The 21977-nt window shown below is 33.8% G+C and overlaps 1 protein-coding gene across 3 annotated transcripts in view; it reads right to left on the reverse strand.

Annotated features, from left to right (window-relative positions):
• The window catches only part of LOC143080959 (uncharacterized), a 134159-nt gene that overhangs the window by 86724 nt on the left and 25458 nt on the right, over positions 1-21977 (reverse strand). For all 3 annotated transcript variants that reach the window (XM_076257158.1, XM_076257160.1, XM_076257159.1), the window contains 20 exons: positions 21672-21786; positions 21037-21287; positions 20367-20481; positions 19434-19714; positions 18749-18863; positions 15974-16119; positions 14594-14708; positions 13257-13438; positions 12517-12631; positions 11531-11694; positions 10458-10572; positions 8540-8736; positions 7407-7521; positions 6617-6789; positions 5236-5350; positions 4659-4897; positions 3296-3410; positions 2927-3060; positions 2087-2201; positions 315-1741 (listed from right to left, as the gene is read on the reverse strand). In XM_076257158.1, the coding sequence (XP_076113273.1) occupies positions 315-1741; positions 2087-2201; positions 2927-3060; positions 3296-3410; positions 4659-4897; positions 5236-5350; positions 6617-6789; positions 7407-7521; positions 8540-8736; positions 10458-10572; positions 11531-11694; positions 12517-12631; positions 13257-13438; positions 14594-14708; positions 15974-16119; positions 18749-18863; positions 19434-19714; positions 20367-20481; positions 21037-21287; positions 21672-21786 (4344 nt within the window). The remainder of the gene's footprint in view (positions 1-314; positions 1742-2086; positions 2202-2926; positions 3061-3295; positions 3411-4658; positions 4898-5235; positions 5351-6616; positions 6790-7406; positions 7522-8539; positions 8737-10457; positions 10573-11530; positions 11695-12516; positions 12632-13256; positions 13439-14593; positions 14709-15973; positions 16120-18748; positions 18864-19433; positions 19715-20366; positions 20482-21036; positions 21288-21671; positions 21787-21977) is intronic.

The raw sequence follows: 21977 nt of genomic DNA on the forward strand, positions 1-21977 counted from the left end.
ACTTCTGGTGTATCTTTTGTTTTTAGGTGGTAAATAGTGAATTGCAAATTATCAATTGTCAGATGACTAAATTAAATTACCCCGCCTTTCTTTTTTTATTGTTTGTCTTTCCTTTTTCCCAAACCAAACTATAGCTATGAAGGGACAATTTAAAGTAGATATGTGTACCGACGTGCGTATGTGTAGCCTAACCCTGGAGTCGGATATGGTGACAAAGTTGGTCAAAGTCCTAGTGGTAATGTTTTTTTGTTTTTTTTTTCACTTTATCTAAGCTGGGCTATGAAAGAACAATGTAAGTAGTAATGTGTACTAACCTGGTGGGTATGTGTAGCCTGGTCCTGGTGTGAGATATGGTGACATAGTTGGTCCTAGTCCTGGAGGGAATGGTTTGTTTGGTGCTAGAGTTGGTTCCTTTCCTGGGGCAAATGTCTGTCCTGGATATTCTGTTGGTACTAGCCCTGGTGGGTAGGTGTAACCTGGTCCAGGTGTTAAATATGGTGACTGTGTTGGCAGTAGATCTGGTCGGAATGTTTGATATGGTGGCAATGTTGGTTCCTTTCCTGGTTGGAATGTCTGTCCAGGATATTGGGTTGGGACTTTTCCTGGGGGATAAGTGTAGCCAGGTCCTGGTGTTCTGTAAGGTCCCATTGTAGGCATCAGTCCTGGAGGGAAAGGCTTGTTTGGAGCCAGAGTTGGTTCCTTTCCTGGTTGGTATGTCTGTCCTGGATACTGAGTGGGAACTCTGCCTGGTGGATATGTATAGCCTGGTCCAGGTGTTCGGTATGGTGACATTGTTGGTTCTAGTCCTTTAGGGAATGGTTTGTATGGAGGAAGAGTTGGAATTTCTCCAGGATAACTGGTTGGTGGTACTTTTCCTGGTGGATAAGTGTATCCTGGTCCTGGTGTTATATAAGGAGCTAAAGTTGGCAGAAGATCTGTTGGGAAAGGTTTGTATGGTGGCAGTGTTGGTATCTCTCCAGGGAAACTGGTTGGTGGTACTTTGCCAGGTGGGTATGTATATCCTGGACCTGGAGTTCTATAAGGTGACATTGTTGGTCTCAAATTGGGTGGAAATGGTTTGTATGGAGATAATGTTGGCTCTTTTCCTGGTGGGAAAGTCTGTCCTGGATACTGAGTTGGGACTCTCCCTGGTGGATATGTGTAACCTACTCCTGGTGTCAAATACGGTGACATTGTTGGTAACAGATCTGGAGGGAAAGGTTTGTTAGGTTGGAGTGTAGGTTCCATTCCTGGTCTGAATGTTTGCCCAGGATACTGTGTTGGGACCTTTCCTGGAGGATATGTGTAGCCTGGTCCTGGTGTAAGGAATGGTGATGCTGTTGGTTGAAGATCTGGTGGGAATGGTTTATATGGTGCCAATGTTGGCGCTTTTCCTGGTTGGTATGTTTGTCCTGGATATTGTGTTGGTACTTTCCCTGGTGGGTAGGTATAACCAGGTCCTGGTGTCAAGAAAGGTGACAAAGTTGGCTGAAGTCCAGGTGGGTATGGTTTGTATGGTGCAAGTGTTGGTGCTTTCCCAGGTGCAAATGTTTGTCCTGGATACTGAGTTGGTACCTTATTTGGTGGGTAGGTCACACCTGGGCCAGGTGTAAGATAAGGCGATATTGTAGGTATAACTGTTGTTGCAGGTGCTGGTTGACATCTTGGTTTCATACAACACTGATCCTTTGGATCTGTCTCCATTGTGCAGTAGCTTGGAATATTTGGATACTTAGCACATCTAAAATATAATATATTCACTTGTTTATAGAAATAGTTTGATTGGATTTGCTTTATACATGTATATATTTCTTTGCTCTTCTATCCTCTAAATTTTTGCTCTTCAATCTATCTTCTACATTTTTGTAAGTTACGAACATTAAAAAACCCTGATACATGAATATTGTCTTCATAAATATAATAGAAAAACATTCCCATGTGTCCTGTTTTGTTTTTGTATTTACTGTGACAAAGAGTGGGATTTAGGCAAATGACAATTTATACAACATGCTAAAACTCGTTTGTAAAGTAGCTATTATCAAAAAACATAAAAAAGTTACACATTTAGCTCTAGCAAACTACATACCTATCACTACATCTGTAATACCCTGTGGTACCATTCTCACAGGAACATCTCAGATCACATCCATCATCCCAGGTCTTTCCTTCGTTAAATGCTACACCATTATACATACATTGACCTTTAACAAAATTACATATATCTCATTACATCATTTTCCATAGTGTAATTATCTTAAAATAAACAAAATTTACATTGCTGATTATTCAATAATGAAACAAATATTATAAAGTAACAGTCTTCCTTGGTAAATTTTAGTTTTTGTTTTCAAACATGTTGAAGGCTTCGAAGGTCTTTCTACCTCAAGAATAGATTATCGTAGCTGTATTTGGAAAAACTTTAAGAATTTTTTGCCCTCTTTGCTCTTCAATTTCGTAATTTATTTTGCCATATTGACCTTTTTTGATTCAATTGTCACTGATCAAGTTTTTTGCAGACGAAAATGCCTGTCTGGCGCAAATACAAAAATTCCTGGTATATATGATGAGTTTATTTTATAGTAAAATGAGATTGGATAGGTGAGAGTAGAATTTTTATTTTAGGACATGTATCAAAAGTGATTTATAGTTGTAAGTTCTTATAACGTATGCAGAATTATTCACAGTATACTAGTTTTGGCAGAAATTTGGATGTCCCTTTTTAGCAACTCAAGTCAATTTAAATGGAATGATTTTGTTTTCAACAAACTCATGAAATGCACTTGTGTACACTGCCAGGACTTTTCCACTAACATGATACATTCAATTATCCACGATGTGATTCAAGTTTTTAATATTTGTAGTATACAATCTGATTAAATTATACAGGAAATCTTTCACCATAAGAATATAATCTGTATTATCTTACCAGCAGGGGTTGGTGAGGCATTAGGTCCTGGTGATGGGTTCAATGATGGCTGACATGTGACCTTCATACAACAAGGATTCTGATAATCTCTGGTCAGCGTACATTCTTTAGGAATGTCTACAAACTTTGGACACCTAAAATCATTTATTAGTGAGATATAGAAATCATTTTAGTATCAAAAGGCAATAAAATGTTAAATGATGTTTTCTGAAATATTACAGTTCCTAATAAATGACTTACTGCTGATCTAACAAAGTGAATGAAGATGTAGCAATAAAAAACAATATGCTGGTCACAGAATGAAATAGAGACTATCTAACACTTGTATCAATATAAATTAAGTCAAGACAATATTCTTGCTATACATACTTCTCTGTACACTTGTACAATCCTTTCTTGGAATCTTGACAAACACAGTCAAAGTCACAGCCATCCTGCCATTTCTGGTCCTGATTATACTGCTTTCCTTTGTACACACATACATCTGGAAACAAAAATGGATTTCTTCTTAATTTGTATTTGTTCTGAATATGCATAAAATATTTGTCACTGGGTAAAAGAAATAAACAGCTGCGCCATGAGCGCATGATACGCCCGACGTCTTGTGTGGAAGTTTTATGCAATAATCATAAATAATTTCTGAGAAAGTTTTAAGCAATAACCATTTATTGTTTTTGAGACACGGCGGGACATGTGACCCCAACCCCACCCTGTTTTTTTTTTACAAATATCACTAAAATAAAATTTGGAATCGAACCAATAAGTATACAGATCTTAAGATTAATATAACAAAGAAGTGTGGACAGTTTCAAGCAATACTCATAAATTGTTTTTAAGATACGGCACGACATGTAAAAAAAACCTTCCCCTTTTTTTTTTACAAAATACTCAATAACTCATAAAATTTTTTTTGAGTCATCACCAAAAAGTATACAGATCTTTAGATTAATATAACAAAGAAGTGTGTAAAGTTTTAAGCAATAATCATAAATCGTTTTTGAGATACGCCGCGACATGTAAAAACCCCTCCCCCTTTTTTTACAAAATACTAAATAACTCAAAAATGAAATTTTGAATTATCACCAAAAAGTATACAGATATTTAGATTAATATAACTAAGAAGTATGTAAAGTTTTAAGCAATAATCAAGAATCGTTTTCGTGATACGGTGCGACATGTGAAAAAAACCCACCCCTGTTTTAGTTACAAAGTGCTGTAACTCAAAAAGTTTAAATCTTATTTTCACCAAAAAGTATACAGATCATTTGACCATCATAAAAAACAACTATATTAAGTTTCATGAAATTTAGATAAGTCGCTCTTAAGTTATAATGCGACATGTTTACGCCGAACAGACAGACGGACACCGGATATTTGTATACCAAGAGTAAAATATAGATATAAGAAGATGTGATATGAGTGTCATGAGATATCTCTGAATCCAAGTCACAATTTGTAAAAGTAAACCATCATAGTTTGATCATAGTATAAGTATTCTTTTTTAGCAAGAGACTAAATGTGCAACTAATGTGACATATACCATATAGTATATACCATGCTAAGGGAAAGGAAGCTTTAATATTCCCTAAACTGACAAGTTGTTAACCTGTATATCCTCACTCAGAAGTCACAGCAGGGGTATACAAATTCTAACTAATGCTATTTTTTTTAGATTATAGCATAGCTTATTCTAAATCTAATAAATATAGATCAATGAGACGTGACAATTTACCTTTATACGTTGGAGCCAGTGTTGGAGCTGAGGTTGGTCCAGTGTATCCTGGGTATTGTGTTGGTTGTTGATACGGTTGTGGTGTTGGTGTAACGATACCTCCAGAAATGACACCTGGCGGTGCTGTGGCAAAACCTGTACCATTGGTGTATGTGCATTTAGGTGCTTGACAACAGATGGGGTCTTGTGGATCTGGTATTAATGTACATGTAGCTGGTAGCCCAGTATACTTCGCACATCTGTAATTAAAAAAATAACTCAAAATACAGAATGACTGATATAGAATTACTATCTAATATCATATCCATATAAACAAATCATTGGTTGTGATTGTTGCATTAGAATTTATTTTCCTTAATTTGAAATTACATTTCACATCTATTTGTTCTATAAACAATGCCATTTTTCAGGTTGATCAATTCATATTCCAAGACAAGAATGGAATCTTTGGGTTCCAAGAAAGTTCCAATTGAAAGAAAAAACAATCAAATATAGAAATGTGAACGTAAGATCAAATAATATGTCTTCAAATAATTGATGTTTTTCTATGAGTTTATATTCTGACAGCAATGATTACCTTTCACTACATCTGTAGAGTCCTGCAGGACCATCTTCACATACACACTTCAGACTACAGTCATCAAACCATTGCTGGCCCTGAGAGTAAGCTACACCTCTGTATACACACTTATCTGAAAGATCAAATAGGCAATATTGTGGAGTTATGAATTTTCATGGATGGATACCAATTTTCATGGATTTTCATTGGTACAGGCTAGGTATATCATAAAATTAATTATTCGACAAATAACAAATTTTCCATTGGCTTGTATGCAGAGGTCGGCAGAACCATCGAATGCAATATGCATAAACAAGTCAGTATAGGTATAGTCCTTATAGAAAAAAAAAAAAATGTGGTATGATTGCCAATGAGAAAACTCTTCACAAGAGACCAAACAAGTGAAACTGTGAGCTACTGCTCACTGATGATACCCCCACCCAAGAACTTGATGGTTAACAGGAAGTTGTTAAGTGATGAATCTGAAATCACATCACATGGTATTACTGACTTATATAAACCATCATGAAACCAAATTTCAGAAATCCTTGTAATGTAGCCCTTTAACAAATGTGATGAATATTTTCAACTTGGCTATTATGTTTAAAATGATAAAAGTGCTCTTCAAACAGGAACTCTTACGGAAAAATAAGCCCTACGGCAAACACTTGCAGCAAACTCGCCGCAACTATTTTACTATGCAAATGAAGGTTGCGGCAAACTTGCTGCAAACATAATTATGCAAATTAGATTTGCCGCAAGCTTGCTGCAGTTGTTTGCTGCAAGCTTGCGGCAGTTGTTTGTTGCAAACTTGCGGCAAACTTGCAGGAACTACACATATAAAAATGTCATGTGTGTAGACACATTCAATTTATCTCTTTCAAATTACACAGCAACATTTTTAAAAAATCATTTCCTGCCTGTATACAAACAGTCATTAAAAGAATTCTTGCAAACTTATGAGATTTATGGATATGCATTTGAGTTTTGAAAAAGTGGGCAGGAGTCAATCCAAGTTGTTAAGTGATGAATCTGAAATCACATCACATGGTATTGTGATGAATATTATCAACTTGGCTAAAATGATAAAAGTGCTCTTCAAACAGGAAGTTGTTGAGTGATGAATCTGAAAACCCATCACACGGTATAACTGACTAACAAAAACCCAGAAACTAAATTTCAGAAATCCTTGTGATGTAGTTCCTGAGAAGATGCAAAGAAAAATATTTATGGGATGGACAGACAGACAGAGGTAAAACAATATACTCCCATTTATTTAAAACAATTAACAATGAATTCATAGAAGAACAAAATAGACTGAAAAATTGTCCATGAATAATAGAAGTTATCGTTACAAGTTACAGGTGAATTATATAGAAGTCATCGTGAAATATCTCACCTTTTAAGCTTGGTGCTGGAGTTGGTGTATTAGGATTAAGTGGAGGAGATAAAGTTGGACCATACGGCCCTGGTGTTGGTGTGTTGTTGGTACACTGGGGTTTCTTACAACATGGATTTGAGGCATCCTTCACCAAGAAACAATTAGCTGGAATATTGGTGTACCTTGTACATCTGAAAATACAGTCATTTTTCTGTTTAAATCAAGATATATTACATTTCATTGAGTTTTAATTCATTATGATTTTTTTTTTCTTCACCATTTATGTTGATTTGTATGAAGAAGCAAGAATATGTGTCCATATGACTCCACCATGGACACAATGACCTGTTTATGCCATCACATTTCCATGTTCAAAGAAACCGCAAAATCATGGTAATCACTCCAATTTGACATATTTCCTAAAACGTTTACCCTCAAATGTTTTTTTTAAAACTTGCCTTATTTCAGGATATTTTAAGCTGACATTGTATATATCGTTTCTATAGTTGAAGACTATGTTATTATAAAGATGTATTTTCTTGTTTGATTGTTCAATTGGTTTTTGTCTCTTTAAAATGTAAAGATGATTGTTTGTTGTTTGATTAACATCCAGAGGCAAATATTTCATGCATGTTTAACTTTAAAATGTAATGAAGTTTTGTGTTAAATGTTGAACATGTATATGTGTACGTATCATCATTATATATCTATCACAGTTGATGCGGTGGAATGAAGACCACTCCAGACATTGTATAAATGAGCCGACATGTATCACTGCCATTTTTCTCTATATTATATAGATATATACCTTTCATTACAGACATATTTGCCAGCAGAAGCATCGGTACATTCACAAGAATAATCACAGCCGTCCATCCATTTTTCTCCTTGTTTGTATTGTTTACTCTTGTACAAACAGAAGGCTGGAAGATTCAAAATGTCAATTTAACTCAAACATGTAAAGAAATTTTGTCACTGAAAGTAAAGTCAAATTTTAATCCTAGTTAAGATTATCAAGAAAGATAGTGTTAATATTGCTTTTTTTTTTTTTTTTGAATACCAATTAAATAAATTTCAAACTTAGATCCAAGATAACAATTTCATTGCTTCTACATGTACTGCTGAAAAAGATGGTGTCACCTGATAAAGGATTTTATCTCTATAGAAGAGGGACGAAAGATACCAAAGGGACAGTCAATATAGCTATTTTCTAAAATTATTTATTGATTTTTCTTCTTTTGTTTGTGATAATTTTTCATATCATGCTACTTGCATATAACATTGTATTTTCTCAGTTGGTAGAACTTTTGAACAACATGTATGACATCATTGAACTATGTCATTGATGCTGCCTGGGAAAATAGCAATAGAGTGACCATATATGGTATAGAAACTCAAGGATGTTTCTTGGTCACATTATATTTCAGTTCTTTCACCCTTTGATGAGATTAAAAAAAGAAACTCCGTCTCTTTTGTAAAATCAACTATTATCTAAAATTATTGCACATGTTTTATCATGTTTATAATAAGAATTAAGACAATGTATTGATAGCTATAGGGATTGTCTTGAATAAGAATGCAATATTCTTTTTGAGGTGCTATAACTGTTCTTATCGTCCTTCCCTTCCCCTATATCACCCTGCTCAGTCACTCCATAGTTCTCATATCACAGCTTTGCGATGAAAACATGCATTATCAGCGACGTCACAATGTCATAGAAGTCATCACTGATGTAACAATGTCTGGGGAGACTTTGTCAAGGTTACTTTCATCAAGTGTAAAACTGTCTTTGGACGGGGAAAAGAACAGTAATAGAAAGATAACCAGATAATCCGGTTTTCTTCATATAGAAATCGTTAAATACAGCAGTTCGTCACATTCTGGCTCGCGGTGGATATTTTACGATATTGATATATTGAAAACCTGATAATCTATACATACTGAGTAATGGAGGGGATACAGATGAACCTGGCTTTGGTGTTGGGATGTTGATATTTCCACTGATCTTGCCTGGAGCCAAGGTAGGAATTTGGTTAGGTGCACCAGTAGGAGGTGGACACTGAGGTACCAGACAACAGGGATCTTTAGGATCAGATACCATCTTACAATCTGCTGAACTCACTGGGTATGTTGGACACCTATAAACAAAAATGAAATAAATTGGCAAAAAAATAATTGGTTTTAGATCAAGTTCATACAGCACGTGACATAAACAAATAATTGTTTGTAATTGTTGTCTTGAATGTAAAAATAATTATGATTAAAGATTGCTAATTCAAAATACATTTTGATTTTTGTCCATCAACTTAAATCAATTTAGTTTTTTTCCAAACAAAAGATATAACATGGCATATGTATCTTCTCTATATCAGATTATATTTGCTATACAGTAGATCATTGTCCTCTGTAGTGATGTATTCTTCAGAATTATTTACAGTGGACACCCTCTCAGCCTCTCCCCCTTAAAAAAGTACTATTGAAGTTAAGATCCAGAAATGTTCTTCAAGAAAGATATATTCATGGACTATTTATCTTTATAATTAGGATGATTTATTTATGTATTCAGGAAAATATGAAAGAAGATTGGCCAGCGATAATATCAAATGAAGAGCTGTACAAAAGAACAGGACAAAAAGATCTAATGATTACCATAAAACAACGTAGATTTAGATGGCTAGGACACACCTTAACCCTTTCACCGATTGCTGCCCAGACAGAAGCTACTCTGAGACAATGGCTTCCCTGGCTACTATTGCTCAAGTGGGAGATCTTCATAATAAATGTCAATAAAAACTTGTTTGTAGTTATTTGTGTATTCATTTCATTCACTAACACCATGTTCACAGTTTTATTCATGTTTCCATAATTTTTTCCTCATAAAATATTCAAATTTTCAAATTTTCGGCATTATCTAGGTGAAATTCTCAAAATTCTGCTCTTTGACCCCAAATCGTAATTTTTTAACCCAAAACGGCAAACTTTTGAAAAAATTTATGAGTCTGTACAAATTCCTCACACTGAACGATGTCCATTCCAAGTGTTTTGTACATAAAACGACATTTTATGTCAAAAAAGTATACTAGTTTGGCTTCAATTCTTCCATATTCTTTCAAAAAAAATGTTCCCTCATTTCAAATTCTCGTAAATTCCGTAAATTTCGTCTGATTTTGACACGGTTTTCAACAAACGGAAGCCCCATGTTTACACTTTCATCCGGGTATTCATCAAAGAAAGATAACTCATGTTTGCACTGTTTTGAGCGGGAAACATAAAAGATGTATTCCGATCCCGGTAAAACGGGACTCATCGTCAGTTGTCTGAAGCGTGAATCCCGGTAAACCGGGACTCATCGGCGAAAGGGTTAAGAAAAGACCAGGATAACATCACCAAACTAGACTCTCTAAAGAGCCTGTGTCGCTCACCTTGGTCTCAGGGGAATATTAAACAAAGGATGCCGATGGATTCATGACAAAATTGAGTTTTGGTGATGGTGATGTGTTTGTACATATATCTTACTTATTCAACAATCTTGCTGCTTACAATTATTTCAGGATAACATCACCAAAAAATTGAAATAGACTCCAAAAAGAAACAGAGAAAGACCAAGAGAAACCCGGAGAAGTACAATTGACAGTGAATTTTAGTATGCTATCAGCTTTTAATCAATACAAATCAAATATGAGGTATGGGCTTTGCTCGTTGTTGAAGGCCTGTACAATGACCATATTACTCTTTATGTGTGTGTCATTTGGTCACTTGTTGTTAATCATACAACAACTTCTTATTTTATATATAGACTCATGATTATTTCATTTTTGTAATCATATTGACAGTCATTGTAACTTTTGTGGACTTGTACCTTTCACTACACGTATAAACTCCTCTAGAAGAATCATCACATCTACATCTGTACGTACAACCATCTACCCAAGTCTGACTTTGGATGTACTTAGCTCCTCTGTACGAACAATATTCTGCAAAAAATATAACAAAAGCTTTCACATCTTCAACAAAATATGTATACATTTTTAAAACGGACTTCATTTCACCGTGATAAGATATTTCATATTGCAGTAACACTGCATTTTCAAATGAATCTAATTTATATCATTATACTTTACATCAATAAATATATTTTCATTTATAATACATAATTTTATTGCATAAAACAATATTGTTTGAAGCTACATGAAATAGTTAAGATTGCTTCTTTCATTAAAATACAGGGAATGATGATTAATCTCCAGTCAGATTAAAATTGTGTTTATTGATCAATAGTCTTCTTCAATTGTCATTTTTGAATTTAGATTTGTTTTAGAGGCCAATTGAAAATGGAAAATAGAGGGATCTTCCTTCCAATAAATAATTTTAATGAAAATATCAGCTGGGCAATTCTAAACTAACCAAGCCTTAAAGATGTAAAACAAATGACAAAAGAGCATTCTTAGACAAAAAAAAAAAAAGAAAAAAGAAAAAAAAGCATTTTAAGACACAAAATAAATCCTGCACATTAGTGTTATGCTAAGTAGTAAAATATAAAAAAAGACTGTGTATCTCTATTAAACGGATCTTCATTTAAAGGCACTCCAAATATTAAACAACAGTTGCCCTAAGAAACAGTGAATAGACAACATTGCCAACCTTTAATATAATTTCACTTCTGACTGCAACTTTAGAGAATTCAACCTTAATTTGAGTAAAATTTCATTACTTGCTATGCAAATTGTCAGACTGCTAAGATGTGTCATTTAAAACTGAGACAGGATTTAAGCCTAAAGAGGTCTCGAAGCTAAAAAACCTTATAGGCTCAACAGAATGGAGCATAATACTGCTTGTAATTTTTTTGTACAGCTCAAGAATAGATATTTAAGAAAAAAAAACCATTAATGATCCTTATAGAGATAAATTTGATTAACAATTTAAATTGCATACGCATATCGGGTGTGAGTGTTGGTATAGGATTTGGTGATTTGGTCTGGTTCCCAGTGATACTTGCTGTTGTAGCTGTAAAGTCACAATCTGGTTTCTTACAACAGGGATTAGTGAAGTCAGTTACCAGTTTACATTGTGGTGGAACATTGTTGTAACGAGGACACCTGTCAACAGAAGAAATTATCAATGGTTTAACATTCTGTAATAAAAAACTATAACTATATATCCATCAGTCATTATTTTCATATGAATAAATACAATGGAATAGAAATGTGGGTTAAAATGAAACTGCAACTAATTCAAACAACACAACAACAATAGAAAAAAAAATACATTTCTCGCACACATGCTTGTTGGCTGTTAATGAGACAATACTGAATAAAATCTAGGACCTTACAGTAGAATGTGAGCTATTTAATTCACAAATACTATAGAGACTTCCATGCATCTAGTAAAATAATGAACAGCAACAAACAAACATTTCCATTGATGTACTATAAATATTTGCCTGTTGACATCAATTTCAGTAATACATGCACATAATAATCCCTGAATCTCAATATTGTTTTTGTCCAAGCTTTTCTGGTTTAGTGCCTTATGTATTTTCACCACCTATGAAATTAAGGAGATATGGTATGATTGCTAATGGGACAAATTTCCACCAAAGACCAAAGGATGAGGTTGTTAACAGCTACAGGTCAACTTTAATACCTCTTTTTCTAATGAGACAACTCTCCATCCAAGTCACAATGCACAAAAAAGTAATAAATTATAGGTCAAAGTACGACCTTCAACTCTGAGCCTTTGCTCACACCAAACCGCAAGCTATAAAAGACCCCAAAATAACACATGTTTAGCAAACAAACGACAGCCATTGACCAACAGGTTCATGCCTTAGGACAAACGCAAAAAGTAGGTCTTAACAATCAAACAGTCACCAACTTTCACCCTTACCGAATGTGTATGTATGTATTTAGTATACTTACATGTCTGTACATTCATAGTAACCTCTGGAAGCATCTTTACATTCACAGTTAAAATCACATCCAACTGCCCATTGCTGTCCTTGTGTATACTGTCGGCCTTTGTATGTACACTTCCCTACAAATCAATACCAAAAATAGAAAGACTAATGAACAGACAAGTAATTCAAATATTGCAGCAAAATAAATGGTATCATTTATTTCATTTAGAAATTTATTGAAACTTTTTTGAAGGGGAATCTTTTTTCGTTTTAATTTTTCATCCAGTTGTGAATCAGTATGTTATGTTTTTTATAGGTAATAAAATTACCTACATTATATTCTTTAAAGGGTCCTGTGTTTATAGAAAATCAATAGTTTAATTTCAAAACAATATTTTGAAACTACTTATTTTGCATATCTGAAAATAAAGATTCTTATCCTGGTATGAGTTTATTTACATTGGTACTAGTGGATTATCAGATTTATCCAAATGAGATTGTTGAATTATCAAATTATAAAGTCAGAGCCTGTAACTTTGTAAGAATCTGTTTCTCTGATGATTGAGTACCTCCAACATTCCACAAGGTTGTTAATTTCATTAGCAATGTTAAAACATTTTGATTAATTCAGTGAACTATGTCCCTAAACTCATCCAATCATCTTATGAGATCATCCGCAACCAGACATTGGTCAAATTGTTTTAAAAAATGGGTATGGAAGGGTTTATTTGTCATAGATATAGAGAAGTTGTATTATCTTGCCTGCTGTTCCATGATCTACCCCTTGGTATACACCAGAAGGTGCAGGGGTAGGTACTTTTCCTGTCCCTGTAGAAACTGTCACATTCCCAATAGGTCCACATTGTGGCATCTGACAACATGATGGATCATTTGGATCAGGAACAAATTTACAGTTGGGGTTGATATTCTGGTAGGTTGGACATCTGAAATCAAGGGTTATATATGTTGGAAATAGAACAGGACTATATTGGAAGTCAAAATTAAACTCATGGGGAAATAATTAAGTTAATTTTTTAAAGTATTATGATAGCTGAAATTGTCAATATATACATGATATATTAAAACAAGAACGTGTCCAAAGTACACAGATGCCCCACGCACACTATCATTTTCCATGTTCAATGGACCATAAAATTGGGTAAAAAATTTAATTTGGCATTAAAATAAGAAAGATCATATCATAGGGAACATGTGTACTAAGTTTCAAGTTGATTGGACTTTAACTTCATCAAATTCTACCTTGACCAAGACCTTTAACCTAGAGCAGATACACGGACGGACGCATGGACGAATGAACAGACGAATGAACGGATGGATGCACAGACCAGGAAACATAATGCCCCTCCACTATTGTAGGTGGGGCATAAAAAAAAATGGAATATAAAAAGGATAATACTGAACCAGATTTTAATGTTTAATAAACAGCTGCGCCATGAGCGCATGATACGCCCGACGTCTTGTGTGTAAGTTTTTTGCAATAATCATAAATAGTTTCTGAGAAAGTTTTAAGCAATAACCATTTATTGTTTTTGAGACACGGCGGGACATGTGAAACCCCCAACCCTGTTTTTTTTTTACAAAAAACTAAATATCAATAAAAATATAATTTTAAACCAAAACTAAAAAATACAGATCTTTAGATTAATATAACAAAGAAGTGTGTAAAGTTTTAAGCAATAATCATAAATTTGTTTCTGAGATACGGCACAACATGTAAAAAAACCCTCCCCCCTTTTTACAAAATACTCAATAACTCAAAAATGAAATTTTGAATCATCACCAAAAAGTATACAGATCTTTAGATTAATATAACAAAGTCATGTGTAAAGTTTTACGCAAAAATCATAAATCGTTTTTGAGATATGGCGCGATATGTAAAAAATTAAAATGCATATTCAGGACACGAACTCGACTCAGATTCTTTGCTGTGTGCTTATATAATTAGCTAGCAGATACCAATTTCAAAGCCTCTGATTTGTCCTGGTTGAGATTGTTTCAACCAACAACCTCCCGTACTCAAGGAAAATACTATACCACGAGTACAGTGAGGTTGTTCTATCTTTACTTTAGTGACGTACCTCTGCATACACCTGTACACACCTCCGAGAGCATTCTCACATGTACATCTATAACTACAGCCATCGTACCAGGACTGACCTTGGGTATACTTGACACCACCATACTCACAGTAATCTATTACAAAAAATGTCATTCTTATAAAACTTATGTCAAAGACACTCATGTTGGACTACTGTGGATTGATGTATTTTTTGTATATCAATATTTGTGGATTGAGATAACTGACATTTTCATGGATATTCAATTTTGTGGTTTTGCCAAGTCTGCATACACATGATACAAGCCAATTGAAAATATCTAATTCCTTGAAAATTTAAACTCGTGGTTAACCTGTACTTACAAAAACCATGAAAATTGGTATCTAACAAATACTAATGAATGTACAGTATGCAGGATGTTAATATACACTAGAATCATATCCCTTGGAATAGATGATGATGACAAATGGCTGCTTAAGGTTCAGCAGCAAATCTATATGAATATTAAGGAAAACATGTAACTGTAATACATGTATGAATATAGACCCTGCCTTGGATTAGATCGACATGCTAGTTCACAATGTAACAGACCACAAGGAAGACATACCACCATACCCGGACATATTATTCTGACTACCATGCTAGTTCACAATGTAACAGACCACAAGGAAGACATACCACCATACCCGGACATATTATTCTGACTACAAGGAAGACATACCACCATACCAGGACATATTATTCTGACTACAAGGAAGACATACCACCATACCCGGACATATTATTCTGACTACCAGCCAACCAGTCGTTGCTCTTACTCCGTAATGCCTTGCGATTATAGAAGAAACCGCATATACCAATTTCAAAGTCTGTTTTGACCTAGACTGGCTTGGAACCCATGACCCCCTGCACTTGAGAATGCCCTTTGCAAAGAGACATTCAGAATTTCAGTCTAATCTTCCATGTTAAAAGAGTGACATACAAGTTTTACTGTGCATATTGCTGTCTTTTTGTTTATTCTACATTGGCTAGAGGTATAGGAACAGGGTTGAGATCTCACAAAACATGTTCAACCCTGTCACATTAACGTGCCTGTCTCCAAGTCAGGAGCCTCTGGCCTTTATTAGACTTGAATATTTTGTAAATGTTGGTTCATTTATATGTTTCACAGTTTAGTGTGACGTCTATTTCACCGAACGAAAATTGAGCTTGGAAATGGGAAATATGTCAACAACCTTAACCACAGAGCAGATAAATTCGGAAGGTCACCAATGGGTCTTCAATGCATTAAGAAATTCCTGTACGCAGAGAGGGTCTTCAGATGGCCCTTAGAACACATTTTTGTTAAGGGGCCTGCTGAAGCTTTTTATATTAACATGTGTTAACAAGATAAAAGCCTACCTGTAGCTGGTTTAGCCGTTGATATAATTCCAATCTGAGTGACAAAGTTTATAGGGAATTCACATTTGGGTATTTTACAGCAAGGATTAGAGGGATCCTTTAACAAGAAGCAGTAAGGTTGTGGCAAGTTACCAAAGTGAACACATCTAAAACATACATCATATCATGATTTATCCATTCTAATCAAGTGTCCATACAGTGTTCAAATTATATGTGTCAAAAACTATAAATGTTTTTTAAGTATGAAAAAAACAATTCCTGAATAAAATTTAATTTGTCTCCAATTTGTACATTTCCACTTTGATCATACTGTCTATAAATAATATTTTAGAACACAGATAGCATCTGATACTTGAAAATATTAGGCAATGATGTCATGTAACAATACAATAATGTCACACTTTTCATCACTCAATCAATCAAGTGTGCATGATTTTTGGCATAAAATGAAACACAATGTTTAGTATGTTAAAAAAGATGTTTTTTCTAGGTACTGCCTGTAGTTTCATATTCTCCACCAGTTTCTTTTTTGTATTAAATTTATCAGCTCACCCATGCAAGTTTTCCTAGATAATCTTGCTGATAAAATCAGTATCAAAAACAATTATCAACCAGATGCTCAAAAGGGCACAGCTTTATACGACAGCAGAGGTCGAACCCTGTACAATTGGGGCAAGTATGGACACAACAATCAACCTTGATACAGCTCAGAGTTTGGATTGTGATTAAATAGTTGACTCAGCAAAGGTTTCTGACACAGAATGAATATGATCTAATGAACTTAACATTTTTGTTTTGCTTTTGTGCTGTTGAATATTAATCCCCTCAAAAAAAAATATTTATAGATTCGTTTTAATTTCTGAAATCTGAAATGATAAAAATTTTAAGAGAGGTAATCAAGTAATCAAACATATATATACCAGTATTCTTTAAATTTTTATTGGATAACCACCCTTACACTGCCTAAATTGTCTTAATTGTACTTTAACCAGAAAACCCTTGTTTTTTTCCCTTTTTTCGCCCCTAATAGCTTAATGATTTGAGCCATAACCCCCATAACCATCCTTTTGTGGTATGGAAACTTGTGATATAATTTCAGAGAGATTTATACACTTAAACACAAGTTATTGACTGAAAACTACAAAAATGCTTATTTGGGCCACTTTTTTGGCCCCTCACTTTTTGAACCATTCCCCCCCCTTTTTGAAGCAAGAACCCCAAACTCAGTTCCAGCCTTTCCTGTAAGAAAGCTTGTAGTATAATTTCAGAGAGATCCATACACTTAAGGAGGCTCGCGGGTATAAGATTTTCAGAAAAAAATTAAACATTCATTTTTCATTACCAATCTTATTTATTACCTTGAGTAGTTGTTACTTTATCATATGCTACAAAAATCATTCCAAAAAATCAATTCGTGTTGGCCCCAGGTGACTTTTAAAATGTAGATATCATTGAAAAAGCTCCAAATTATCTCCCTTTGGTGCAAAAATGCCATTTATTGGCATTAAAATTGAAATATCTTTTTTAACTCATCGGTGACTTTTTTTATTGTTGTTTTCGAATAAGCTGTACATAAACTAAATAATTGTAAAATTTAAGCGATGTCTGTAATTTTGTTCTTTTTTTATTTCGATATTACTGCTATTTCTCCTATTAGTTCAACAGAAAAAAAGGGCATTAACAAAAATGTATGTGACTTTTTTTATTGTTGTTTTCGAATAAGCTGTACATAAACTAAATAATTGTAAAATTTAAGCGATGTCTGTAATTTTGTTCTTTTTTTATTTCGATATTACTGCTATTTCTCCTATTAGTTCAACAGAAAAAAAGGGCATTAACAAAAATGTATGCTTCTTTCGAAGGCAGATTGTGAGCGTAAATGAACGGTGACCCCATTTTTTTTTCATTTTTCTATTTAGTATAAGATAAAGTTCATTTATAGAAAAATATAGCAAAATCCTATATTAAATAAAAAAAAAATGATTTAGACCCGCGAGCCCCTTAAACACAAGTTATTATCTGTCAACTTGAAAAATACCTCTTTTTGGCCCCTTATTCCTAAATGTTCAGGGATATGAATCCAAGCCTTCCCTTCAGTAAATGGAACCTCGTGGTACAATGTCAGAGAGATCTATATAGTTATACATAAGTTATTGCCAGAAACTACAAAAATGCTTGTTTTTTGCCCTTAATTCCTAGGCTGTTTGCCCCATAACCCTTAAAATAAATCCCAACCTTCTTCTTAATGGTATGAACATTGTGGTACAATATCAGAGCAAATGAAATACTTATACACAACTTATTGTCCTGAAACTAGATAAATTCTTGTTTTGGGCCCCTTTGGGCCTCTTATTTCTAAACCATTGTGACCATAGACCTCAATATCAATCCCAAACTTCCTTTTGTAATTATAAACATTGTGTTAATATTTTATTGATTTCTATTTACATATACTTAAGTTATTATCCAGAAACCATATGTCTTCTGACGACGCTGACGACGTGATACCAAAATACGACAACAAAAAAATGATTTCAGCAGTCGTATAAAACACAAAAATGCCATTATTCTATTATATATTCATTTCACAGTGACCTATATTGAGCAAAGTTTATACCAGTGTGTCTTCAGAAAACTAATATGCTATTACAGAAAAGTTATATATTTTATGTTTTGTGTAAAAGTAATATGTTCTTGTGATGTTTTCAAAATGCTAGTTTCATTTCAATATTACTCATTGCAAAAGTGGATTATTGTCTTATAAATTATATTTACTTCTCTACACATTTGTAGTAACCAGTTCTAGAATCAGCACACACACAAGTAAAGTCACAACCCTCATCCCAAGTTTCTGCTTGTGTATATCGTCTGCCCTTATATAGACAATATCCTGTAAATATCAGCAAATGGATGAAAATTTGTTGGCAATAAGTTCCTTTTGTAATAATTGTTCATTCATTTCATATTAAAATTCACATAAACATTTAATAAATTCTGTGCCTTGAGCAGGGGTTGTAATTAGTACTGATCTGGATAGTCAAGACCAGTAGATTTTGTCAACTGATGGTCTGGTGGAGAGTAGAAATTTGTTGATAAAAACCACTGATCACATTGCAATTTTGGTTTGTTACAAAAAATTTGCTGCGAAATCAATTAAACAATACTGGGGGGTACTTTTATGGATATGGACCTCCTTTTCTGTAAATTTCAAGATATTTGAGTTTTACCTTATATTTGCATTGGTTTTATATGGGTCTCAAATTGAAAGAGAGGAAATCTAGAATCTGCTTTAATTTTGGTAAATGGCAAATCAAGAGCTGTTGAAGTCTTATTAGAAAAGAAAAGTGGGTGTTGACAGGCAAAATATTTTACACTGTATCATGGGAAAGAAAACAAGTGCATCCTAATATCTTTAAAGAAAATTTAAATAATATAATTGATTTACTTGACAACGACTTACCAATACCACCTGATATACCAGTAGCTGCAGTTGGTGGTAAGGGAGTTAAACCAGTCGGATACAGAGTAACAGATCCAGCATCTATTGTGTGGTTCAACAAATCTCCAATTGATGGAGGTTTAACTTGTCCATTTCCTGTTACTGCTGGCTGGAACTGTGGGATAGGAACAAAAGTCTGTCCTGTGAATGGATCATAGGCACAAACAGGTGCCTTACAGCAGGGTTCATTAGGATCTGTTTCCATGTGACATGAAGCTGGGATGGATCCATAAGTAGGGCACCTATAATATAGATTAAACTATGTAGCATATATTTTAGTAAAATTTAAGGTATCAAATGAAAGTTGGGGACTGATGATCCTTGTAGAAAACACAATTTACTAATAATTTTGAATAAAACAAAAATGTACCGGTATGAATGAATTCTAAAATTGAGGGCAAATATAGACTGTTTCTCAGATGTAAAGCATGCATATCTATCCCAACAAATATACTAATATGGCAAGAAGACATTTTAAAAGACCCAAAACACTAATGAAAAGATTGGAGGAGTTGTATATACAGTGTAACTTGTCTAGTCTGACACACTGACGGACTAGAAAAAAATGTCGGATTAAGCAGGGTGTCGGAATGCTCAGTTTTTTTCTGAAAGGATAGGTATATTTTGGAACTATAAATTTGTTTTGGTTAAAGCAGAATGTTGGAATATTTAAGTTGTCATATTAGGCAATTTACACTGTATATTATACACCATATTCTCATCCTCCAGAATGGTAATGATTATAGAAAAAATAATATATATAAATATAGAGCACCACTACAATGTTATAACTGAATACTTGTATCATTGTGAATTAACCAGAAACTTGCTTATATCAAACAAAGCTTATTGAAAGACAAAAAGCAGTTGTCAATAATTGAATAAAAATCTTACTTGAGTCTACAAGCATATGTGGCAGTCACTGCATTAGTACATAAACAGGAGAAATCACAGCCATCTTCCCATGCTTGATCCTGTACATATAGTTGTCCTTTGTATAAACATCCAGCTGTAATCAGAAAAGGATACTGACTCAACTATTCTTTAGCATAGGGACTTGTCAGCAAGTAATTACATTCTCTTAATAATGTGCATCCCTATCCTTCACATCAATTTTTGTTTGTTATAAAAACAGATTCCACCCCATCTCGTGCAATATGATATTTATCCACTCTCGACATTTCAATTTTTAATATCTAAAATGCTTGGTAAAATTTATATATAAATGATCTTTACTAATTTCCTTCTGTTAATTTTACATGGTTTTATTGATTACCTTCAGTTTTACAAGTAGTAGGATAAATCAAAGTTATTTTCAATTCCACCTTACATTTTTTCACAAACAACCTTCCTAGTTTTACACGATATAATAGAAAGAATTACTGACTCAACTATAATTTGTATCTTTTTCATAGTGACAATTTTTATATTGCTTTTCTACCTTAAATTTCACCATTCTATAATTATAATCTACTGATTATCATCTGTCTTCTAAATTTGATGAATAAACACAAATATTTTTGATCTCTTAATTCAGAAATGATACTATTTTTTATCGACTTACGTAATCTTGGTGCTACAAAGCCTGTTCCTCCTGTACCAGGGACTGGAGTTGTCCCGGTCAGACCTGTTGGTAGCACATACTGCATTGATCCGGATGGCCGTAACACATGTATTAATCCTCCGTTTCCTATGGACTTTAGATTGGTTGTAGACGTGACAAAAGATCCACTATCACATTCCATGATGGGACAACACTCCCCATTACGTCTTACTTCCTGGCATCCATTTGGCATATTGTTGTATTTTGGACATCTACAAAAGTTTTTTACTTTAGATATGAGAATAAAATTAGTATATATTTAAAACGAAATAAATTTCATACATCAATGCTAAAGGTTGAAGCTTTTATTTGTATTATAATGTGCAATCCAGTTTCCTTTCATTGTAGAAAGTATGAACTAGTATATGGATTCTACAAATTAAATTTTGCCAAAAACTTCATTTCTGCAAAATAAAAATGTCTTCCTTATTTATACGAAGTGTGTACATGTTTAGTAAAAATTGAAGGCATACTAAACTAAACGAAAAATATAAATTAACTAAAATTTAAAAAAAACCCATACAAGACTAATAAAGGCCGGAGGCTCCCAACTTAGGACTGATGCAAAACATGTGGACTGGTGGGGTTAAACTTACATGTCTGTACACCTGTAGTACCCATACACAGCATTCTCACATGTACAATAAGTGTGACATCCAACAGACCATGTTTGACCTTGACGATAATCCTTTCCTTGGTACAAGCAGGTATCTGAAAAATGTTAGAATTTTAACCATTAAATGTACATCTACTTATCTTTATAATGAGGCTTTGTTTGACACATTATCCAGTGAAAGTGTTTTTATTTCTAAAATATCTACATGCATGAATATATACATCTTAGTTACACAAGCTAGTTATGTTAAACATTGTAGATATTCCATAGTTTGGCGTTAAGTTTT

The sequence above is a fragment of the Mytilus galloprovincialis genome, chromosome 6 (genome assembly GCF_965363235.1).
Source record: "Mytilus galloprovincialis chromosome 6, xbMytGall1.hap1.1, whole genome shotgun sequence".
In the NCBI taxonomy this organism is placed as follows: Eukaryota; Metazoa; Mollusca; class Bivalvia; order Mytilida; family Mytilidae; genus Mytilus; species Mytilus galloprovincialis.